This window comes from Centropristis striata, chromosome 2, assembly GCF_030273125.1.
Source record: "Centropristis striata isolate RG_2023a ecotype Rhode Island chromosome 2, C.striata_1.0, whole genome shotgun sequence".
Classification (NCBI taxonomy): Eukaryota; Metazoa; Chordata; class Actinopteri; order Perciformes; family Serranidae; genus Centropristis; species Centropristis striata.
This window is the reverse complement of record NC_081518.1, coordinates 26666189-26692188: the sequence shown is the minus strand read 5'-3', so window position 1 is coordinate 26692188 and position 26000 is coordinate 26666189. Positions and strand designations below refer to the sequence as shown.

The following is a 26000-nucleotide window of genomic DNA, read 5'->3' as shown; positions in this document are numbered from 1 at the left end:
CATTGGACTGAATTATAACATTAAAATAACATGCAGAGGGAAAATGACTTCAACAGCACTTTTTACAAACATTATGAGAATAAACAGGTTTTGTCTGATTGAGAAGGCTTTGTCCATTAAAGAAAGAAAACAGTTTTAAAGATGATGGTAATATTATGGTGGTTACAGTAATAATGTAATATATATAACATATAATATAATAATGGTTACTAATCTACCCAGTAGTATAGAAAATACCAAAAATTTGCTCCACATTGAAGAACTACGACATTAAAAACTTGAGTGATAAAAACACAATATAATATTCTATAATAATAATAATAATAATACAGTATATATAAAACATGTAAAAGGAGCCATTCGGGAAACGTACTACTTTGACTTTTGATACTTTAATTACATTTGCTAATCAGTAGAGCTGCAACAATTATTATTATTATTTTTGTATTTATTTATTATTATTTTCTATTTACTTTCTGTTATGTAAAGCATATTTGAGTGTTGTGAAAAGTATTATTATTATTATCAATTAAAGAAAAGAACAATAATTTCCAACTTTTTTGATAATTGATGAATCGTCATTAAGTTTTTGTGCAAAAATGATCTTTTTTTAATTCATATTATATATAAATATCACATAACATATCTATTAATATTGGACTGAGGAAACAAATTAAAGACATTGAAAGACATCAACTTGGACTCAGAGAAACTGGGATTTATATTTTCCACCACTTTCTTAAATTTTACAACAAACAATTAATTAAGAAAATAATCGTTAGTTTCAGTTCTTAACATTTTGAATACAGGACTTCTGAATTTAGTAATTTTATCCTACAGTACCTTCTACTTGTACTTCAGTAAAAAGTCTTTAAAGTCAGTGTTAGACAACTGTTTAACCTGAGAGTCATATGACAGATTTGACTGTAAAGTAACGTGGAAACAATCTCAGAGTCCACCGGGAAGGCAGGACAGACGGCTGAATAAAACATGACGTACTGGAGAAAAGATGAAAGATGTATTTTGAGTCTGATGGACTTTTATTGAAGCTCAGAGCGGTCTCATGTGAGCTGCGTGTGTGTCCTCAAAGTTAGAAAACAAGTATGATGAGTAATAAGAAAACCTTCAGTGAAGTGTGCTGATGAAGTAATAACCAGATTTCTTTTTTCTCTCCCCTCGAAATCTCATTTCAGACATTTGGAGCCGATGACGTGGTGTGCACAAGGATCTACGTACGAGCGTAGCAGAAGTCCACCAGTTCAAATTTCCTCCCAACAAATAATCTTCAAAATCAAAATCTCAAATTATCTTTTTTGACATTCAACGTTTTGCATCTTCATGGAAATCACAATTTCAGATGGATAGTTCTGCTTCCACCCCCTCTTCTTGTATATAATTTTTCTAACATTGGAAATTAAAACAATCAAATTATGATGTCTTTTTGTTTTATTGTTGAATTGTATGCTTAGAAAGTAGAAAGAAGCAGCAGAAGTAGTCTGCATGCTGAAGATCCTGGTCTTCTTTTTTTCTTGTAAGTGGTGAAATCAGACAAACACAAGAGCAGAAAAAAAGAAAGTGGTCAAGTGAGTTTCTGTCTATTTAAGGGATAGTTTAATGCCAAACACCATACTAACACTCATGTACAACATCATAAAAGTCAAGAGAAGAGACACATTAAAACGAGGTACAAACGATGCCTTTATGTACAATCATCTCCCCGGGACTTCCTCTGGTATTCCATATGAAACACAGTAAATATAAAAATAAAAACCCAAGTAATAAACTGTTCCAAGATTGTCTGTAGCTGGTTATGTTTCTGATCATTGCCTTATTAAACGGAGGATGAGTCAGGCAGTGCCTCTTTTTATTTAATTTTTTTGCCTCCAAACTGAACTTTTGGTGCGTTTGCTTCACATTTTGATCCACAAGTGAAAGATGATATTGATCTTTTTTCCCCTAAAGTTAATGTAAAGAAAAGCCTGTTGCTTGTTTGAAACACATTTTACAGCATTCTAATGTGATGGATATCTTCTCATTTCCATTGAACATTTACTACAATATCTACAGGGCCAGTTCCAGTTTTATTAAACAAACTGCATACGAGAAAAGGCAATAAAAATCCTTAGTTTACATCCCTCTTTTAAAGGGAAAACAACATTCACATTTGTATTTCAGCGGAGAAATACAAACTGATAGCTTTTATAAACTGCGTCAAAAGGAATTATTATTGCTTGCTTGGTTTCTTGATCCTTAAACTGTACACAAGTCACATGTCTGACATTCACGTATAGACGACTATACATCAGTCAGTGTAAAAAATAAACACAACTCATGTACAGATTTAATAAGTGACACATCGCGAGACCACTGAACCTGCCGTGCAGATTCTAACCATTTGGTAAAGTTTTAAATACGAGAAAGTACTGTTTGAAAAACGGACATATACTGCACTTTCAGAAAAGATCGCTGCTCAGCTACATTCAATCATCTTAAAACCACGAGTGATGCCAAAGACTGAAGGTAGAAATGCGCAGAAAGGGGGAAACACGTATAAAATTGGTATTTTTTTCTCTACCGAACAAAGACTTTAGGGACGACACGTTCAACGGACCACGAACGGAAAAAAAGGTCTCTAATTAACATCCTTTGGTAAAAAACAGTTAAAATTTTGCATTTGTCTCTGCAACCTCTAGCTAACGACGGATACTATGTGTGTGTTAAAGTACGCTACACATCAATGTCCTCTGATAAAAAAAAAAATCTAGATATAAACAAGATATTTACACAAAGTGTTTGGGCGGTCATAAATTATTGAGCTCGATACACACGGCTGGCATTGTACCCAGCAGTCGCCAGAGATTTGTTGTTGAATATATATATTTATATATTTATATTTATATATGGTGCATTATTGCACCTTTATCACCAAGAAGGAAACATTCACAGGCTTTACACGTTTACAGCCGGAAGCCTGTTAAAATGTGTGATTAATCTGAAGTTCTTGTTGAAAATAAAAGCTGAGGTTTGGTTTTATTTCCTGTAAAATGACATTGTGGTACGCAAAAAAACCCATTTTATTGTTTAATTTAGTTATGAAATGCTCAACCAGTTATGAAGAAGCAGTAAGGAGTGTTTCCTCTCATGTAAAAATCTGCATTTAACATAATAATAATAATAGGTTTTTTGAGACAGGCTGGTTATATTTTTTTAAAAAGCGACCTGCTATTTCACATTCGTCGCAGAATTCGCAGTGTAAGCTTGAAAAGTTTGGACAAAGTTCCTGAATCACTTCGGACACATTTGCAAAAAAAGTTTTGGCAACTGAATCCAGTAACAGCAGGTCATAAAAAATCTGCATGAAGCTACTGTGTGTGTGTGTGAAGACAGCAACTGCCACAGTTCATCTTTCGGTAAAAAGAGACTACAGTGTTCTGTACTTCACCCGGTACTTGTTCACGTTGATATAATGGAGCACCTCGGGGTTGCAGGTGGTGGTGCAGGGCAGCAGGCCTTCTCGTCTTTCTCCCATCAGCCACTTGCGGTTGTCCACAGCCATGTCGCTGGTCACGTGCTGTTTGGCCCAGCCGTCCAGCCAGGTGTGGAAGCGTCTGTGCAGGCGTGTGTTGACCCGCTCCTGGGACTGAAAGACACATCAGGCAGAAGGTGTTACCAGGTTGTTAACAGAGCCAAAAGAAGCAGCATCTATGATGACATGGGGAGGTGTTCAGGCTCATGGCATCACGTGCAGCTTACACATTATTGGGGGGAAAAAAATCGATGCAGCATAGAATGGCCATATTTTGTGTGGTAATATTATATAGATTCATGGACGACAAGTATTGATATTTAGCGTTCAGACTTTCTGTCAGTATTTTCGCCGTTTTTCCCCCCCCCCGGAGACCATAGCGGGGGAGCACTTTTAGGAATATACTGGAGATACTGGTATCATATTAAACTAGAATATCTACGGAATCTATAGGCATCATCAGGATATCGTGTCAGAAAGTTGTCGAAATAACACTGCAAAGTTAGGCTTTTGTTATGTAACATTAAAAAAAATTCAGAGCAGTAAAGCTTAAAGTTGAGGAAGCTTGAGAAAATGCTGCAGTTGTTGTCGTTCATACATGTTTGATATAAGTTCAGTTCAGTTTGACTGAATAATTTCTTGGTCAGTCTGTGGGTTTGAGGAGAAACAGAAGACTGAAGTGAGATGAATAGACTGAATATTGTCTCTTATTTGACAAAACAATTCTTGATCAAACTAAATTTTGTGGACATAAAATGCAATTAAACAGTTAAAACGCAATATATTGTATCGCAATACTCACCATATTGAAAAATGCTTAAAATCGCAAAAATAAGAGTGTAACAGACACTTCTGCTGTCATTTTATTTTACTGCTGCTATGGCTATTACCGTTAGTCCTGTTACTTCTATTACTTCTATTATTACCACTGTCATTTGACTTTATCTACCAGCACCACATCTACCTTCAATAGTCACAGACTTAAATGTAAGGTAAGTGTTCTTCTCAGTCTCTCCCTCCCTCTCCCCTCTCACACTCTATTCTGCTCTATTGATCTATTCTGCACATCTACTGCACGTCAGGTTTCTTCATTTTTCCCCCAGTTAAAAGTTTTTGTTTTTTTTGAGGAGTTCTTCCTTGTCTGCTGCGATGGTCAAAGGCCAGATAGTGTGACTTTAAAGCCCATTGAGGTAAATATGCAATATGTGATTCTGGCCTGTATAAATAAAATTGAAATTACATTTTTTTTTTTTCGGTTTGAATATTAAATATACTGGGTTTTTTTTACGGTTTTCAATTGAATGTATGTCAAAAAAAGATCAGCAAATGATGGCATGTTGCATTTGTTTTAGACTGCTTTTTGTGATGAAGGTTATATTTATTTATAGCCAATTTTGTACAAGCAGGTGGAGTTTTCAGACTTTGTCGCAATCACAATGCATGTCCCTTCAGATGGCAAAATCCTGATTCAATGGTGGAAACTTCTGCAGAAAAAGTTGCTCTTCCAGCATTGGCAACAACTGCCTACACTACAAAGCAACAAAAACAAGGTAAAAAAGTAAAATGGACTTAAAGAGAGTCTGACATGAGATGTGATAAAAGCTTCAGTATCAGTGAAAGGTTTCAGAGATGGAGAGAAAACAGTAAAAGGTTATTCTTCCGCTAAACTATTAGCCAAAGGTTCACAGCTGCAGCTAATTCAAGTTCATGTTTATGAAGGGAGTCAGAGCTCCTAATCACGTCATGTCAAAGGGCTTTAAAGGCCACAAGTCTGGACAGAAAACCAGACAGTAATTATCGGCGATACAGCAGCATCGGGATGAGTGAAATTAATCACTAGTTCTCATACAGGTTACTGAATGAAGCGTGTGCATATGCCTGTGCCCGTGGGAGGGATTTAGGATAGAGAGGAGAGAGCTGCAGCAGGAGAGCCTCAGCTAAGGATTATTAGTAGCAGACAAAATCTTAGTGAGTTATTTTTTTTTCTGTGCTTACCTGATGAGCCCGTGTGAGCGCTGTGTGTCTGTACATATAGTCTTCTGACTTGCAGACATAGACCATCTTGTAGGAGTTGAGCTTGAACATGCACTCCATCTTCAGTTCGCTACCGCCGTCCTGCGACTTATCCGAGGGGACTTTGTTCATTCTCTCCTGCTGCAGCTGCTCCCACCCTCTCTGGCACTTCCTGATTCGTCTCAAATTCCTGAAAACAAATCGACATGCGTGAATAAAACTAACCGATCCCGGATAAATTCTTCTGATTACTCCACACATAGAAGAAAAGGGTGCATCACGTTTACAGGGAAAGTTCGCACAAATTTCTAAAATGTGTAAAATGGCTTTATTAACTTGAGCATGTTAAACATTGTACATCTTTCTTGTGATTTTAAGAGCTAGATGTGGTCAGGCACAAAAAACATGACATTAAGCAAATTTGAGAACAGTAGTCAAAATTTGAGAGGACTGTCCCTTTAAACAATCATTTTTAAACCCATGCATTTCAACTCACCGGGTAACCGAATTAGATAGGGAGTCAAATCATTCGAGGGGAATGTGGATCTATAAGAGCAGCAGAGGCAGCAGTCGTAATATTTCTGTACAGTGCACTTCCGTTGCACAGCCACATAGTTCAAATCAATATATGCTTTGCAAACAAATATTTATTTTAATTGGAAATTGATCCAGATTTTGTGCAGATAATAAAAAAAATGCAATTATTCACCCCACCTGAATGAAAGTTTTAAATGTGTACTTACCACTGAGGGTACAGGTGAGCGGGGACTGAAACCATGAAGCATATTTTTGCATTCAGGGCTCCACTTAAAAGACATGACAGTGAGGCCAATTTCAAGTAAGAACTGTTAGAAACAAACACTAGATAAAATTGCTGCCTGATAGGATAACCAATCCAAAAATATGAGCTGAGAATACTTTGATGTGCACATACTTTCACCAACAATGTACAGAGTGTTATGATCATGAGATGAAGACCCAACACAACTGGAAAAGAAACTGCTGGATTTTTTTTTTTTTTACTGCCGTTGAAGACTTTTGTGAAGAAGGAAGTCTTTTGACCTTTTGTGCTGCTGATCTCTCATAGATTTGATGGAAGAAAAAAGGGACAAGATGTGGGTGAGCCCACTACAGACGCCCTGAGAGGCAAGTGAGCATGACTTTATGACTGAAGAACAGGTCAAAGACAAGGTTTTCCCAGCATTAGCTTTCCTGAATTTTATCTTTTTTAATTTGTGCAAACAGGTGGGAAAAATTCTCTGCAAGGGCTTACCGCTGTAATACTGATGTCGGCCACAAGAGGCTGAAGTTCACCATAACCTTATGTTCTACACTAAAAGTATCCATGTTTTCTTCCAGGTGAGTCTTAATTTCTCCTTTGACTCTAAACAAAGGATATATATTTTGTAATAATACTGTCTGTACCTTGTGTTTAAGGAGGAGAAATTAAAACTCACCTGTAAGAAAACATGAATGCATTTTGTTCTATATTGAACATGCTGTAGTGGAGCACTTCAGCCTCTTTTGGCCAAAACATTATTACAACAACACACAAAAAAGCTGTTTCACAGACGCAAAAAAAGTAGCCTGACTTAAAGACAAAAAACGCCTGAAAAAAATAATATAAAGCTGCAAGCCAAACCAAAAGAAAAAGGATTGACAAAAAAAACCTCACCAATTTTCACATTAAAAAAAAGACCTAAAAAAGAAAAGCAGCTGTTTTACAGTTTCAGAAAACCTAAAAAAAAAAAAAAAAAAAAGATCCTGACCAAAATAAAAATCATGTAGAAAAACCTAAGTAAGGGGACATTTTTTTTGTCAGAAAAATGATCCTGTTTCACAGATGCAAAAAGTAGTCAAACTTCAAAATTACGTCTTTTATTAACTAAGAAATATGATCCTGAACAATATAAGTTAGATTATTTGTCCAACAATAAAATCCAAGTTTCTAACTTAGAGAAATTATGCAGAAAAAATGTTCTTTCATCCGCTTTCAAAATGACAACATGATACGGCAAAACTTAGAAAGAATATCCTGACAAAACCTTTTATTTCTCTTGTTCTTGAGTCATAAACAGAGAGAAAACAAGTTAGATCAGACTTTTTCCTCTCTTGCCTCTCGGGGCTTCTGTAGCCCACTGATAAATCATAGCCAGGTACCAGATTTATGCAATGGGGTTAAATAAGATAAAACTAATATAAATATTTTTTTGTGTTTTAAAAATCCTTTTGAAATGTTTATGGTAATGGACAGCCATCTCAAAGAAACAAAAAACTGAAAAAGCACTTAAAAAGCAATGACAGACAGGCTTTATGTGCAACACTCATCTGGAGCTTTAAAGACAGAGCGACACAACCACGCCTCCATGCACTGCTCTGAGGCTTCAGGAAAGAAATACACCAACATGAACATACAATTTAAACAATCGTTTTATTTACAAACCCTACTCCTCTGTACAAGTGTTGCAGATAATGTGCTTGACCAGAGTTTTTAAAAACTTATGAGCACTAATTTCTGTCAAACCAGTGGAAAAAAAGACCTCACCCACAACAAAAAGTTGCAACGGGAGTGCACTGCTTCCACTGAAAGTTATTACAAACATAACACTGAGTATAACAGACTTAAACAAATGGACATTTGAACATTTACAGTTGCAAACAGTGATCAAGTCAAATACAGGACCTTTGATCTGAATACAATCACAAACAAAGGGCATGATAAGGAAACCATGACTTCACTGTCCTCTCTAAACAAAGTCTCTCAGGTCCAAACACAACAGCTTCAGTCTCTCAAACTCAGGTCAAAGACATCGTCGGAAAATTAAATTAAAAGGGAAAAAAAAAAAAAAGGTGGAACCCATTTGTTTTGCTTTCAGTTTGTGCATTCAGTTACTTTTTGTTCTTATGTTACACAATGAAAAATCATCATTTAAATCCAATACAATGTGAATAATCAAACCAAATGATTCCTGTATAGATGTCAGCTAAAGTGGAAATCCAAACCCAATGATCAAGCCAAAACCATTTTTTTAAAAAACCTTACTATTAATAAATAAAATTCCCCGTTAAAAAGGAACTGAATCAATGAATAAATAAATTCCATTATTTAAAAAAAAGAGAGCCATGTAAAGTGCAATCTTCCATGTGAGGCAGAGGTCAGAAACTGAAAAAGTCATGTTCACAGCCAATGAGATTCTTTACAAAACAGGAGCACTTCACTGTAACATGACTCTTTTTAATGGACCTTCTCAAACCCTTGTTGTTGTTGTTGTTGTTGTTGTTGGTGTTGTTTGTCCGTTTCTAAAAAGGTCTTATGCCCAAAACTTGTGTGATCAGAAAGAGCTTCCTAAGTCAGGCTTGTGCAGAAGTGCCACTGTTTCTATCTCTGAAAATGAGTTGTGTTTGGCAGCTGGTTTGGCTCGTCAACAGTGGAGTGGCTGCTCGGCTGACTAGAGCCTCAGGACAGAAAGTATGCAGACAAGAGGAACACATGGCTGGGGCCTCACCTGGGCAGGAACACGGGCTTCTGGGACAGGTGCTCACGCAGCTCTGGGGACGCAGAATCTGAGTTCAGGTATCTGCCCACGTAGTCTGACCACCTCTGTGGAGGATGGAGCAGAAAAATATGTATTGTTAATACAGAAGCACAAAGACATTCCTTCTGGATGTTAAGTGTTCAGACTGCCCACCAGTAGGCTCAGAAGACTTCTTTCTTTCAGAGACTGTATTGTAAATTTGTCTACAGTTCAGCAAAGAAAAACTGACATGACTATTTTCAAAGGGGACCCTTGCCCTGACCTCAAGATATATAAAAACGAAATTCAGCTTTATGGTCACCCACAAGTCTCTATTTTACGGACATTTGTGGGGTTTTTTTGCCTATTGTATTTAAATATTTCTGCATATTGGGGTCTCTAAACAGCCTATGGATTGCATAAATTTGGTATCACTGGATAGCTGAGACTTTATTAACGTGTGTTGATGTTAGCCCCTGTAGTAGCCATTTCTTTGCAGTAACGGCGTTTTTCTTGAAACTTGACTCTTCCTGTATCAAATGACCTGCCGGGACCTCTAGGATAATCACAACCTCATTACAAATAAGAGACCTAGAGCAGTCAGATGATGTATGACTTTCCTAGGTATTATGACAGCTATATTAACAGTAAGGGGTTTTTTTCAGCAGTTTACAGAGTAGATGTGCTGTCCATCCAATCGCTGAAATATGCCGTTCTTGCAGAAATCTCCAAATCATAAAAAGTTTTTGAATATCTTGGTTGTCCTGAAAAACAGGTACAATATCCCCAAGGATTCTTTTTCCTATATTTTGTCAATACTTGATTTTTGTTTTTAGATAAAATAATTCATCATTTTGTCTAAGAAATGTCAGAATATAGAAGGGAAAATCTCACTATCTTGAAGTTAAGGTGACTTCTTCAAAATTGCTTGTTTTTTTTCCAACTAACAGCCAAAAACAAAAATGTAATAATAATACAGATTGAAGCAGCACATTTTCACATTTCAGAAGCTGGAAGCAGTGAATATTACAGCTGATCAGACACAGTTTCTTAATAAAAGGAGTAAAAAAGTCAGATATTTATTTTCAGCTCATTAAGGCAACTGACTAATCCTTTGTGCAACAACAACAACCACTGATGCCAGTTTATAGAGGACTATATATTAAAAACATCTTATGATATAATGCAAAACAATTCAACACCACTTTTAACTCCAGCCTCAAAAAGTAATGATAGCAGTCTGTTGCACACGATAACACCTAATAAACTAACGCCTTAGTGCGTGAACTGCATTTGATTATGGACAGAGTCATACCTCTGCCTCCGCTGGCTCATCAGAGTTCACCTCCTCTGTGTCCAGCAGCTCCATGGCCAGACTGACAGATCCTCGGCTCTTTACAAACATCAACTAAACAAAACAAGCAGAGGAAAAACCTGATAAACAAAGAGTTCAGAGTAATTTCAACTGAAGTATCACATCATCGTTATGCTCCGTTTTACCTTGAAGCAGTTCTCATCTGCCATGAGCTGCTCTGCTTTGCGCTGGTAGGTGCCCTCTGCTGTGGCCCTGGCGGTCTGCGTGGACAGGGGGCCCCCCGTGGCTTTATTGGCACTTTCGCTCAGGTACATGTCTGTTACACGTGCACATACATCATCCGTGACGAGGTGCTGGAGCTGTGAAAAGCAACAGGTTTAATATCCAACAGCTGTGTCCACAAAAGCAAAAAGAGGGCAATATGTTAAGCTTACAGTTAAGAAATTAGAAGCTTGGAGTGTTTTTTGTGCTACATAAATCAAATCTAATGATATAATGTGCTGACCTGCCGGACGATGCTCTGGATGAGTTTGTCCATGGTGAAGGCAATGTAGGCATGGATCGTAAACATTTCCCTCAGAGAGTCTTCATACTGAGTCGGCTCCATGTTTCCATCCAAAAGATTACGCACCATCTCCAGAAACACTGAGTAATAGTCCTCGACATCAACATCCACTGCAGGTAGAGAATAGTACATGTGTTGTGTGTTATATGGTGAGATATTACAAAGTATGATACACCAGGGTTGGAATCAAAAACATCTTCATGTGGATTTAAGTTCGCCTGGGAATCAGACAAATCTGAGAGATTTTGGTTTTTGTGCTTAATATGAAGCTAAAAGAAGAAACAAAGCACTAACTGCACTTTTCTTGAGCAGGATCATGTTTGCTGAGCTTCTGATAGGAGATGGCTAAAGTTTAATATTACAGCTCATCGCTTCACGCTGTAGTCTGTTTACATTTCCATAATTTTCCCACCTGCTTTGCAACAAGAGCCGCCCTCAATGTGCTACGATTAACCATCTACACTGGGGGGACCTGGTCACTCAGTGCTGAACACGTTAATAACCTTAACCTCAATCATCGCTCTATAAAATCGTTCTGCCTCATTTTGGGAAAAGTTTCTACCTCAGTGCTGTGCAACTCAAATCATGTAATGTTGACCTAGGTGATTGTCGTCCTATCCATTCATGGGCACCCGTTTCCTTTTATTGTGTTCTATTTTTTTAACTTATACTGTCCTGGTACTGTTTTTAGACCATCTTATCTCTTGTGCTCTACAATTCTACAATGTCATTTAGCAGACCCTTTTATCCAAAGAGACGTACATTTGAGAGTTAAGACAACACAAGCAGAGATGAAGTCAAGAAACAACACAAGAGTAAGTGTCATGTGTTAAGTTTGAGTCCATTAGGACATAAATGCTTTCAGGTAGTGCTAATGGTCAGTGCGAACAGTTTTTTATAGATACCATTTGTGTAGATTATGTGTTGAGGTGATCAGTAAAGAGCTAGGTCTTCAGTCTTTTCTTAAAGAGTGTTGAGATCTTGGTATCGGTTGCCAATGTGGTTTTACTGCAAATGGCAAATAAATTACTCTGAAGGCCCCGTAGAAACTGAAAGGTTCCAGACATATTTGCATTTGTGATTTCGTCTGGCGTTATCAGGCTACATTTGAGTGCAATTACAATAAAAATCCAAGATCACCTGAGCTTTAAGCACAGGTCTTTTCACTTACTTGGCTCCTTCATCTTCAGCTGGATTGCTGGATTTTCATTTTTCTCCCTTTTGAGCCCTAACACTTCTCGCTCCCACTCTCGCTCGCGGGCGTCCTCCTCAATCTGCTTCTCAGCTTGGCCATAGATCCGCAGCAAACGGGAACAGAGGATGTGGTGAAGACGGAGGAAGATGTACCAGTAGTTGTTCACGTAGAACATGTTGTAGGCATCATCGGTGCCTCGAAGCTTCTGAGCTGCCGTGTTGCTGAAGAGGAGCTTGGACTTTGAAGGGCTGCTGCCTGGCAGGCCGTTGTGCTTCTTAGGGCCGTCTGCGTCCATCTCCATGTCTTCTTCCTCCTCCTCTTCTTCCTCCTCCTCAACATCAGAGAGCTCACCTCGCCGTGCAAACAGCAGGTCAGGGATGAAGTGGTGGATGATCTGTTTGATCTTGTACTTGTCTTCTTTCTGGATGCCCACCTGTCTTTTGACGTGATGGATGATGAGGGCAGCGGCGTCCTCCAGGATTTGGCTGTCTTCGTAGGTCTGGGTCAGGTGTGGGCCGCTCGGTGGCGGAGTGGCAGTTTCCTCTGATGCTCGCTCCTGGTGCTGCAGGACACAGAAAGGAACTGATTAGGCTGAATTATGAGGCATTTCTCGAGCAGTCCTACTTAAAAAAAGGAAAACATAAAACCTTGTTGTGATTGATGTGTGTTTACTTACGTCATCATAAAGCATCTCAATTTCATTGAGTAAGGTCTTTGAACGCAACACTTTGGTGTCATTCTGCTTGAAATTGATGCCTTGATGGTCGAGCGACTTCAGGTAATACTTCTCATTCTGCTCTCGCCAGATTTTGTTGAAGCCTCTCTGGGCTTCTCTCCACTCCTCCTCCTTCATTTTTAATCTGAAACAAATAGAAAAAAACCATGATGCACAAACCTTGAGTTAATCAGATCTTATAAATTATAAATAACTGCTAAACTGTGACAATTAAAATCGAATACTAACCTTTTCAGCACAATAGGAACAGACACAGCTGGGTTCTTTTTGAGCCCGTCGATGATGTCGTGGGCCTTGTCTCCATATATCCTCTGGATAGCTTTGCGGTGAATGACCTCTGAGGAGCCGCCCATTGTGTTGTCCAGCTTGAAGCGCAGCTGCTCTTCCGCTGACATGCGGGAAAGCCTCCGCTGCACCGTCTCTAGGGCTCGTATCGTGGCAAGGTTGGTTTCCAACACGACATCCAGCTAAATGGGGTGCAATCACAGTGAAATTATAGACAGATGAGTTTGACTATGTCCAAACATGGTTGGCGGGACTTTTCTGTTGTTTTTTTACTCCTGAGCAAAGTGCAAAATTGAGAAAAAAATGCTGAACACACTCTCATAACACAAAAGCGTACAGTTTTTATTGCTGGACTGAGTTCTCCTCACCTCAAAGCGCTCATCCTCACATCTATAAATGTGCTCCTCATATTGAGTCTTCTTGGAGCTCACAAACGTAGAATCTTCAGACCATGATGGGAACGACACCCACGTGTCATTCAGAACCTGCAAGAGGACATTAAGTTAAAATAAAATAGTTGACAGCAGGCACAATAATCTGAAAATACAAAAGGTAGTAAAATAATCCATTAAAACCCAAGTGTGTTTAGTAGGTTTGATATCAAAGCCCAAATGTAATCAACCAAACATCAAAATTCACTCCACAACAGTTTGTACTGTAATATAGTTAGAAGATTGTCTTATGTTGTGATGAAACAGAGCTAAGCAATCCAACTGCAACCAATACTGTAAAAATACTGCAAGTGATTGTGTCTCTTCTCAAATGTGAGGAGTTGCTGCTTTTCTGTGAAATTGTGTCCATTGTTCAAAATGCTTTGGATTTTTTGACAATTAATCAAGCAAAATGTTTATTGTATCCTTTGGATCAATTGCCAAATAAGTTACTGACTATGGAATAAAAGCTGCTGGTTGTAACTGATGGGATCCTAATAAACTAAACTCAACTAAGCTTAACTAACTAAAGTTAATCTGCAAGTAATTCGTGCCCAGTGGGGCCTGTGGGAGTGAATAAACGGGTTATCATGACCCTAAAACACCTTTAATAAGCAGACTTTCTTCAGTGACTCACCTCTCTGCACAGCGGCGTCCTTCCTGTGCATTTGGGCTGCGTGTAGCTCTTAGGCAGCGCTCTGTAGCTCGACCCCAGCCTCTTGCAGGAAGCGTAGTCTATCTCCATGGCTATGCCCTCCGTTGCCCTCTCCTTGGGTAAACTCTCTGCATGGCTCGACTCCCCGTGACTCGACTCTCGGTAGCCCAGGAAGTTTTTAAACCATGAGAACAGCTCCGGGAATTTCCTGTCAATCATGCAACAATGTATGTGAAATAACAGTTAGCGGCGAGGCTGCAGACAGTGTTTAACATTGGTAGTAGATATTTTACAAGGATGTTGGAAACAAATGCAATTGGTTTTTGCATGGATAATTTTGGTAATATTTTGATGAATTTGCATGCAAACAAAAAAAGACCCCTTTCAGACTGCCGTTACAAGCCGCAATATTTACACCTCTGTGATGTTTCATCTTCAGTCTGAACATCCCAGAGGCGCAATGGGGGGGGTGGCAATTGATCTCGGCTCTGTACCGTCGTCTGAGGTAGTAACAGAGGCGTTAAATTGGCGAGACTGTTCGAGACGGGATCAGTGTGAGACAGAAAATGTGTGACTTATCATCAGAAACATGCCTCTTAGACAGTCTGACAGTAATCGAATCATGTTCAGGAAAAAGCAGAAGAACTTTGCTTGAGTATATATAATCTCTACTTAATCTACTTAATACTTCCATATTACTAAATGCAGGTTAATGACTCAAGTGTTTTAGTATGGTGTTATTATTTAGCTACAAGACACAAAAATACAGTTATTGAGGCAATAAAGCACCGACTGTAGGCACCCTGGACAGGTTGCCAGACTATCGCAGGGCTGACACATAGAGACAGACAATCACACTCTCATTCACACCTATGGGCAATTTAGAGCCACCAATTAAACGTAAGCGCATATTTTTGGACTGTGGGAGGAAGCCGGAGTACCCGGTGAGAACCCGCGCTGACATGGGGAGAACATGCGGACTCCACACGGAACAACCGGCGACCCTCTTGCTGTGAGGCGAGAGTGCTAACCACGACACCACCATGCAGCCTCATGTTTAACCATAGATATATATACATATATACATATATATATATATATATATATATGGTTTTCTTGATAATAACTAAAATCAACATTAAGAAAACCATGGAAAATGTCTTTATATCAGCTCATTAATTAAACTCTTATGAACTATTTTTGTTGTTATCATTATATTTGTCCAAACAAATGCACCTTTAGTTGTACCATGCATTAAAATGAACAAGAAATTGAAGAAAGCTAGGGTGGTCTAATAATTTTTTTCCATGACTGTATATATGTGCTGTGTGTGTGTGTGTGTGTGTGTGTGTGTGTGTGTGTGTGTGTGTGTGTGTGTGTGTGTTAAACTCACCCAAGAAATGGGATGACTAACTGGACCAGCTCGGCACGAGAGATCACCTCCTGGTTGAAAATGTGAAGACACCGCAGAAAGTTGTCGTACGCCTCGGAGCTACGTAGAGCCTTCTTCACCTGTTGTGTTTACAGTGATGACAAAAACAAATCAACAAACTTTCCCCTGAGATGATTTCATGATATCATTTATATTTTTGTCATCATCTTGTTATTGCAGGACTTTAAATAAACAACAGTGGCACTGAATGTAACAATACTGACCTTCTCGAAGAACATAGTTTCAGTGCTGGTGCTGTGTTTGCTGACTTCAGTCATGCCGTGGTCCTTTCCCAATATTTTGGGCTTCTTCTGTGAGAATAAAAAGACATGACACAGTTATGATTGCTGCAGGTTCCCTAAAAATGTTTTATATGGAAATGGTAAATGTTCAAATACAGCCCAATTAATATTAAATGGGTTTTTCACAGCATTTGAACATTTTAGGAATTAGAGTTGTAGAAAAGAACATTATAATTCTATGTGTTTATTGTATATTCCAGTCAAAAGCTTTAACACACGTTCTCATTCAATGGTTTTTATTTATTTTTAATATTTGAAACACTTTAGGTTAATACTGAATAATCAAAACTATGAAAGAACATGGAATATATGGAATTATGTAGCAAAAAAAAAAAGGTGTTAAACAAACCGGAATATTGTTTTATATTTTAGATTCTTCTAAAGTATCCACCTGTTGTTTTGATCACAGCTTTGCACACTTCTGTTATTCTCTCAGTCAGATTATTGAGCTGCTCACCTGGATGGTTTTCAGTGAACAGGTGTGCCTTGTCAAAATTATAAATAATAATTAATAAAAGTTAATTTGTGGAAATTCTTGCCTTCTTAATGTTGGTTAATTATAGTGTAGATTCAACATGGTAATTTTAGAGGCAGTAGTTTGGTGTAGATGCTGCTGAGGTGTTTTTCATATTTAGATGAAGTGAATTAATATAAATTGGAGACAAATTCCTAGGGTTTCCACGCATTTTCATGGACAAACTTTTCCTTAACTTCTCCCATGATAAAATGATCATTCATAATGTATAGTATACAAGAGTTCCTGCAGTTAAAGTATCTGAAGGGAACATAACCAACAAATAAAGATTGTAAAAGGTGGCTGTTTATCGCCTTTTTCTAAGGTTTGTCTGAGACCAGACCGACCGTCTCGAACTCTTGCAGAAACAAACAAACAGCTGAATAAATGCAGACAGCCACTTGGAGAGTGGTGTGTACCTTGACAGGCGGTGTGGCTCCCACCCCAGCAGGTCTCCTGATTGGCAGGCCGTTCTGGCTCAGTCTCTGTTTGTTGTTCAGTAAAGGTCTCTTCACTGTGCCGCCGTGATCATTACGCACTGAATCTGCCCTGTCTGGTGTCGCCTTGCCCAGCAGCTGAAAAGAGCATCGCACATCATAATCTCTCCAAAGACAAGTTACAAATATATAATACAAATACAAACAGGAAACATCAAAGGAATTTGTGTAAATAAGATTATAGAAGGCTGTTTATAATTCCTTTCCAGGAAGAATAATAAGCAGTGAGCGTAATAAATGAATGTAGGGAACAGGTGGTGTTTACTCAGGTGTTTGGATAAATGTTTTGTTATTTACTGTCATCCCGAAACATGGAACATTTCTCTGTGGTTTGTGCAGATATTAAAGTACTTTTGAACACTTTCAAGGAACCTAAACCAAAATTTTAAACAAAAAACTCCTGCATACTGTTCTCTACATTTTATTATTAAATTTAATTCAGTTGAAATAAAAAATGACCTTTATTAGGTCTTTTATGAATGTCTTTGCAGTGGAAAGCCTAATCAAGATGCATTCTGTAAAGTTTCTGTTGAGTTTGAATGGACTGTTTACGATGAGTTAATAAGGCAATTAAGCTATTCTTAGTTCGATGAAAGAGAGAAGCTTGAATTTAGGAAGTTTGTGGTTGTATAAATAGGTGTAAGAATGTTCCTTTCTTGAGAACCTGAGGATTGTAGCAAACACATCTCCCAGCTAATAATAGGGGTGAGCACCGAACACATACCTGTGTGAATATATCAGCTATAGACAATTGTTTGGCTGACGGTGACTAACTGGGAATTTTTAACTTATCCTGTTTTTTTTTACAATGCTACAAATTATTATTATTATGTTTGTTTTAGTGATATTTTATTAAAATAAGACTGAACCGTTTTAACAGAAAGACAACACCAACTCCATTCGTTTAATAAAGTTCAGTTATAATGGCTGATTCTGTCACAGTATGTTCAGAGACTCACCATTGAGCTGTTTGCATCGGGCAGGAACTGTCCGAACTCTGACAGCAGGTCCTCCTGGTTCTTGAAGAGTCTTGCCACCTGAGTGTAGACCTCCTGCTCAGTCAGTGCTGGGGTGTAGTTTCCTCCTGCTTCTTTAGCATTTCGTTGTTCCTTCTGAAAAGTTCAAATAAAAATAAAAAAGTGGTGAGATTGCCACAAAGTGTATTTTATTTTCTCTAGCATGAAAAACACTGACATTGTGGTTTCTCACCTGGTAAGTGTGAAGGATTTCCAGGAAGGCTTTGTAGATGTCTGGCTGACCCTGGAAGCGGTTCTTGATCTTGTTGACATAATTTATAGCGTGGTTAAACTCCACAGGCTGGTTGTTCTGGAGGGGCGGTCCACCGGATGGCGTGCTGCTCACAGGAGTGTGGGACTGAACGGTAGGTGAGCGCGGTGAGGCGTAGGATGGGATGGAGGGGTTAGGCTGGCTGGTGGGTGTGTGGGCTGGAGACTGAATTGGCTTAAGGGATTGACAGAGAAGAGCAGAGGCATGTCAGCACACTTGTTGAGGAAACATTCAGTTTACTTTGTACTGTGCTTCGATTAATAATACAGAAATTCAGTGAGATTTCAATACTAAGAAGTGAATGTTCTAGTCTGTGATACTCAATTAGAAGCGTGTATTCTACCTTGCTGGTTTTGTTGGGAGCAGGTTGGGTGGGGGTGGGTGGGGTTGTGGTGGTGGTGGTTGTGGCGGCCGCAGCTGTGGTGGTAGCATGTGGGCCAGCCTGTGGCAGACTCTGGTGCTGGTTGTGGCTCGCAGGTTGGCTGGACGCTCCACTAATTGGGATGTTCTGAACAGAAATACCATGTGGGGTGATGTAGTGGATCTGACCCGGCGTGGTCACGTTGACCAGATCATTGGTTTGGACCTCGATCTTGTATCCTGGTGGCAGGAAAGTGTTAAAACCCATGATGAGGTCCGGGTGGCCCTTGAAGAGCTGCGACACGCGGTTGATGACTCCAGGAGTGTCTATGCTGTAATGACAGAATTAATGAATTTAGTATCTGATTCATCATCAGCTGGGCGCACACATATTTTTCTGCAGGTTAAATGTTAAAACTTGACACAAAACTTCTCCAGATGATGGCAATAAAACTAAAATTCACCTCTGTGACTTGAACTCTTTCATAATATCGAGGAAATCATTATAAACTTGTGGCTGATTTCCAAACTGCAGCTTCACTTGATCCAGATAGGACAAGGCATCTTCAACCTACAAAGAAAACAATGAAAAAAATTACTGACATATTCTCCTCTCGGAGAATGCAGAATAAAAATGAATGGCTTAATATTGAAGGTCTTGCTTTGTTGTATGTGAAAATAATTTTTTTACAAGTTTATTGGTGATGTCATTATAATACATAAAAGCAATTGGCCCAGGTGGCCGTTTCTTTTTTTGGGTATATTTTAAAGTTTGCATAATTGTCCCTGTGGGTGTACCTTCAGTCGCTGAAATTGCTGTCCTTGGGTTGAAGTCATGGGTGCAGGTGGATGGACGTGTCCTTGGACCACTGCAGGGCCCTGCGACTGAACAGCCAGGCTGTGTGCGTGCGGACCAACATGAGGAGCAGCATTGTTATGGCCATGTCCGTGTCCATGTCCACTTGTGCTCTGAGGCATTGTAGGCACCTTTTTAAGGTAAGAAATTAAAAGATTTTCAGAATCCATAAACCTAGGTTGAAGTGAAGTTAAAAAATTCTTGTACTCAAGAGAGGCCACTTCAACTGGGAGCTTTTCAACAGACAGCAGTGTTTATTTTCTGTCATTTGATTAGCTCACAGTGAGAACAGGTTAAAACTGATTTTAAAAACTGCCACAGCAGTTTCATCCTTTATCTTCTTCTACTCCACTAGGGACGCTGGAGTCCTCAGATGACATTACTGTCTTTCAGAGGTTGCAGCACGTTCGTCGGTTCTAAAGATAGTCTTTGAAGATGATGGTATCATATGAAGTGAGATAACCTGAGGCATCTATTGGCACCATGAAAGCTTGTCAGGAATAAATAATGCTCCAAAGATAGGCCAACGAAAAACTGGCATGGCCATTGTCACGGATGTCCCTTACCCTCCCACCTCAAGATACCTGAATGAAATGGAGCTTAATGGTGACCCACAAGTTTCCCCTATACAGACATGCATGTGTGATTTTTTTTAATTGGATATCACTGGAAAGCTGAGACTCTCTTAGATTCAGTGAGCCCAATTATGTAGTCAAGTGTGATGAGTTTAGTCTCCATAGTAGCATTTCACTGTGGTGAGAGCATTTTTTTTTTTAAATTGACCTCACTGTATAAAATGAGCTGTTGTGACCTCTAGGATAATCACAGCCTCATGAAACTTCACAACCATAAACTAGAGACCTAGAGCATTCAGAGGAGGTATAGCTTTCTTATGTATATTGACAGGTATATTGGGGTTTCTCTGCAGTTTCCACAATAGATGTGCTCGCCATCCAATCGCTGAAAAATGCAGTTCTTTTATAAGTCTCCAAAATGCCAAAAGTTTTTGAAAACAAATCACAGAATGGATTTTTGTATGATGTTTCTGACGGTGTTGGTGTCTTAAGTATGTGGCCCATTTTATGCTAATTCCATGCCGTTTTGGGCAAAAACTATGCAGTAATTTGCATGCAGAATAAATGCATTTGTCTCACCTATTCTAAAAAGGTGTATTTGAATATTTCTGCATACCGGGGTCCCTAAACAGTCTTGGATTTGCATAAAGTTGGTATTACTGGAAAGCTGAGGCTCTTGTGGATTCAGGGAGCCCAGTTGTATTCATGTGGAATGATGTTTGTTCCCATGGTAGCATTTCATTGTAGTCAAACTGGGTTAAAAAGGCGAAAGGTTTTGAGACAATTAGGCTTCTAACTTAGATCTATATATCCATTAATTGCTGGAATTTGGTGCTTCCTTTAAATGTAATCTTAGACCAAACTGTATATAACAAACACATTGATGCCATTGTACCTGGTAGCCTTGAGGGAGAGAATACTGGATGCCGGTGGATGGCTGCATGTTGTCAGCAGCTGCCTCTATCACAGTCGGGGCCGGGGCGAGTGCCCGGTGCTGGAAGCTGTCTGCAATGCCTTGAACTGGGGGGCGACGTGTTTGCTGTTGCTGGGGCGCAAATATTGGTTCCTGATCCTCCACACGCCTCTTCATTGTATACGCATACTCAAAGGGGCTAAAGTGGACAGAGACAGACAGACAATAAACAGGCTGTTGAATTTTAATCCGTCTGAACAAACAAATTATGAAAAGCATTCTTCAAAAATATACATACTATATTTATTTATCAGTAAGAGAGGGACATAAAGAATCTGTGGTAAACCGTCATACTTTTTCTACTGATGTCCAATATCACAATTACCTACAAAAACTTTACTAGTGCTTGCACACACTGTGATATTCTTATTAAAAAATCTGACAAAATGACAGTTGATATACACATTTAACATTCTTTTTACTTAAAATTGAGTCATTAAACGCACTGTACATAGAGTTGATGTCTCCGATGCTGTGATGTAAAATATTGTACTTTATTATCATGACACTGTTGTTAAATCCCCTCAGATGATTTTAACTGCATTAGCTATTTTAACATAGCTGTTTTAACAAGAGGCTTTGGAACAGTCGAGGAATATAGATTGTAAAGGTTCTGCATTTGAAAAAAGTATCAGATCTAGCCTGAGTTCAAAATTAGGCAGAACATAATAAATTATAAATAATTCCTGCAGCCACCACAGTGATATTGTTTTATTTTCAATATGAGTATTTGTAAATATTATTTATTTCCAGCCCTTAATTGCCCTATATTTACACTGAAAAGCCATTTAAATACAGAAGATTCCTAAACTTGTCTAAGAGTGTCTCTAAATAGACGTGCCATCATTGTTCAGTGGAATGGCTGAGGCAGCCAGTTAGGGACCGTCTCTCAAATAGTAGACATATGTGTAGAGGGCTTCTTTGTCCTACGATGCAATGAAGCTACGAGTCGGGTTAGAAATAATCTTTTTGTTAATAGATTAACTATTAGTTTTTTGTCTGGTGAGTGAAAGAAATATATAGCAGTCATTTGCATATTTTACCAATTTTTGACCAAGCCTGCTACCAGTTATCAATTATTTAACTTTATAGATAGAGATAATTAATGCTAATGTTAAATGCACATACATGTCCTGAATTTTTTCAGGACATGTATGTGCGATGTATGTATGTGCGATGTATGTGTGAATTTATTTTTTTTTTACTTTTCCAGTAATGTAATCAAATTAATTTTGAAATATATGTTGTATTCATTACTAATATCCTAAATGATTTTTATTCTGTAATGTAATACCTTTGAAAGCTTTATGTCCAGAAACCTGCTTTAATGAATTAACAAAACCTGAGTTATCGGTACATAGGTACATTTACTAATACTAGGAAATCTCACTTTGAGTGCAAAACGCTGTGACAGTTGTGTCTTATTCTATACTGTTAAAGGTTTTGTGTTTATGGTTGAATCTATCAAATCTAACTTTGAGTGGAAAAGGTTTTTTAAATACTGGCTGTATATATGGATGGTATATAGATATGTAAACTGGCTGTGCAGTAATGAAGGGTATAAAATAAAATAAATTCAACAATAATATGTTCAAAGATAAAACAGCTATTATTCATGTGGATTAAACAGGATATTCACTTACAGCAACACTGAGTGAATTATATATATATATATAAATAAAGAAAATAACACCCAATTAATTTATTGCATCACATGTAGTGTATGCAGTGGGGTAAAAGTATATAACTACATAAATGGATATACTCAAGTAAATACAAGTACCTAAAAACTGTACTTAAGTACACTACTTGAGTAAATGTACTAAGTTACATTTCACCACTGCTGAATACATCACCCTCTATGTTGTAGTATGGGGAATCACATACAGAACCAACACTATAATAGTAATTATTAACCTGTAAGAATTTCCACACTTGAATGAACTATGTATCTATAGGGTTGTTAGACGTTATTCACCATGTCGTTGTCATTATATATATATATATATATATATTATCATCTGTATCATTGATTCATGTGGCTTGACAAAATATAGCTCTTTTTTATTTTTTAATAAAGTTTTAGTTATAAGATAAATTGTATTATTAAATTTTTTGCTTGATTGTGGTTTATTCATCTGGTTCATTTTATTATCCTAAGTCTCCTTTAATCACTATCCCTTTTAATATTGTTAGTTATACAGTATGTTATCTTATCGTAAAATGCTCTATAATAACTTTACTATTATTATTGGCAGTATTAGTTTTGTCATAATGTCAATAACTAAGTTGTAAATTAAAGAGAAATAAACTACATAAACTGTGGCACCATTTAGGGTAGCCTCTGCCACCAGTATGAATGTGTGTGTGAAAGGGTAAATGAGCGCAGTCTGTAGTGTAAAGCGCTTTGAGTGGTCGCAAAGCGACTAGAAAAGCGCTATATAAGTGCAGGTCCATTTACTAATATAATGTATAAAAATTCACTTATATATTTTTTCCTCCAGTAGCACTACCTTTATTTTTTTCTAAATAGCTCCAATTTATAATGTACATTTCTCATCATTCTCAATTCTTGAAAACCCGTTTTTTATAAACTTTGTAATTATTTCACTCTATAAGTCTTCCCACTCTTGTCTTCACTTGTTCTGTAATTGCTGCAATGCACAATAAAAAATAAAAAAAAATATTGAAACAGTTGCCTAACTAAACATAAAGCCTGTACAGTATTGACATAATGTCATCAATAAGTTACATTACATTAAGTCATTTAGTAGACGCTTTTATCCAAAGCGACTTCCAGAAAGAAAGGGGAACAATCAAGGAATAGTGCAATAACAGCCATTAGTGCAGTAATAAGTGCTAGTGACAATTCTTTAAGGAGTAGAATTGTCGTGTGGTGCTAGGAGAGAAGATACTCTCTGAAGAGCTGGGTCTTCAGGAGTTTTTTAAAAGTAGAGAGGGACGCCCCTGATCTGGTAGGAACTGGTAGTGTGATCCACCAACGGAGAACAAGAAATGCAAAGAGTTGGGATTGCCTTGGGCGAACAGGTGGCAGAGCCAGGCGTAAAGGGAGTTGTAAAGAGAGAGAAAATAAAATAACATAATGTATGAAAAGTTGCTTATATACTCTTTCCTCCAGTAATAGTACAGTTTTTTGTTCTATAAATAAAGAAAATAACACCCAATTCGATGATTGCATAATGGAAAAAACATGCTTCCCTCCGTCTCTGTGACTCTCAGACACATCTACATAGAGAAAGTAATTTATTGACGCTCCCTAGCAGACGTCAGTGCAGCGGTCTGTGAGCGGAGAGAGAGAGCAGACATTGAGCCTCGCTGCTGCACCACCAGTAGAGGAAACACGGCGGCTCAGCGAGGTCTTGTGTCGCCGAGATCGAGTCTGTCGCACATCCAGCTTCAAATTTTCTTTGCCGAAACGCGAAGCAAACACGGCAGACAGTAAAAGATGGCGAAATTTGTCGACTAGCGCTACAAAAAAAGCTAAAAATTGTCAACCCTTCAGAGGCATGTAGGCGCTGTCTCTCTCTCTGTGGCTCGTCTCCCCTCCCCCTCTCTGACAAACACACAGCTTAACGCCTCCGTCTCTCCGTGAGCTGACCGCTTCGCTCGTCTGATGGCTGACGTTGGCTCTCGTCCTAGCTCGAAGTTATGTGGCAAAGCGAGCTTACCTGAACTATCCGCTGATATAAAACGGGTAGAAGGCAGAAAAGAAACAGCGAGTTAGTCACTGTCGGGTCACCGCTTACCGTCCTCACTAAACGGGACTTAGAGTAAAAAATAAAAAAAAACCCAGATGAGCTGGACGTGTTGGCTAACCTTGCTGTTAGGTAGAAGATACCGCAAAGAAAACACGCTGACAGCGCGACAACACAGTCGGCTGCTTGTTTTATAACACATGGCCAGCCGTTACACCAGGCTAGTTAAATAAAGTCACATTATTCTGGCGATGCTAGCTGGCTAGCTAACAAGCTAACGCTAGCTGCTACATAACGTCGCATTAACGTCAAGTTGTGCGAGAAGTTGGACCGTTAACGACCCGGTTGTCGCTCTAACGGCTCCCCCGCCGGCGACGCTTGTCTCATTAAAAACCCCACAAACCAGGCAGTAAAATCAGATATAGCTTAGAAGAAAGTAACAGCATAAAAGGCATGCTGTCAGGTCGGTCTGCTCGGCGCTAGCATGTCAGCTAATTCATGGTCGCTAGCTCGCTAGCCTCACTTAAGCTAGCTTGAGTAACTTGTCGGTTCTTGCAGGCTAATCTAGCCACAGCTGGAACCACACATGTTGTTTTGTTGGAAGAAGAAAATACACCAAAATATCAAGTCATCACAGAAAAGCAGCGAGTGTTAGATCGCTATCTGGTCTGTTCGGCAAGGTTATATAGAAGCTAACTAGATGTTAGCACAACAACCAACCCCCATCAGTATGTTGGGCTAACGAGCTAACAGCAGTGTAACTCACCTCGCAGGACTGCCGCCAGCTGCAATCTACCGGACCCGACCAGTAACCCGCTACTGGTGCTTTCACCTATCCGGGGCAAGGAAGGGAAGTTCCCAAAGGTGGTCGCGAATGGAAATGTCAAAAAAAAGAGCTTGTCCGTAGAGGCTACGTCGCTAACAACAGTGTATGTATGAAGCGGTGTTCCTGAACATAGAGGCGTGTCTAACACGGAGGCGGGCTGCTCTCCTCCCAGTCCAAACTGGGATTGGTCACATCTCCAGAATGAAAACAAATACAGTCAGGGCAGGGAGCCAGGCTCTTTGGTTAAAGGCGTCTGCTTTAGTTTATGGTCATGCCAATCGCAGGTTCAGCACCGCAGCCTCCATGTTGCTCCTCCTGTACATTACAGCTCTTTAAACTAAGGCACACTGACATGGATTTGTCATCTTCAGTGCCACTCTGAGATAACGGACATATCTTTAATCAGAAGTCACTATACAGCACATA

General features: G+C 38.8%; 2 protein-coding genes across 2 annotated transcripts in view; one reads left to right on the top strand and one right to left on the bottom strand.

Moving 5' to 3' along the window:
* LOC131984423 (cellular retinoic acid-binding protein 1) overlaps nt 1-1595 on the top strand; it is a 10039-nt gene extending 8444 nt beyond the window's left edge. The window contains exon 4 of the mRNA XM_059349247.1: nt 1194-1595. Coding sequence (XP_059205230.1) covers nt 1194-1244 — 51 coding nt within the window. The 3' untranslated portion in view covers nt 1245-1595. The remainder of the gene's footprint in view (nt 1-1193) is intronic.
* Nucleotides 1585-26000, bottom strand: LOC131984412 (paired amphipathic helix protein Sin3a-like). The gene is made up of 21 exons (XM_059349244.1): nt 25515-26000; nt 20955-21171; nt 19427-19615; nt 19093-19199; nt 18612-18960; nt 18191-18442; nt 17941-18093; nt 16904-17059; nt 15893-15979; nt 15630-15748; nt 14219-14444; nt 13519-13635; nt 13094-13332; nt 12806-12989; nt 12106-12691; nt 10875-11044; nt 10555-10728; nt 10370-10462; nt 9046-9140; nt 5522-5729; nt 1585-3640 (listed from the first exon to the last, which is right to left on the bottom strand). Exons 2-21 carry the CDS (start codon nt 21147-21149, stop codon nt 3422-3424), a joined length of 3918 nt encoding a protein of 1305 aa, XP_059205227.1. The 5' UTR covers nt 21150-21171; nt 25515-26000; the 3' UTR covers nt 1585-3421.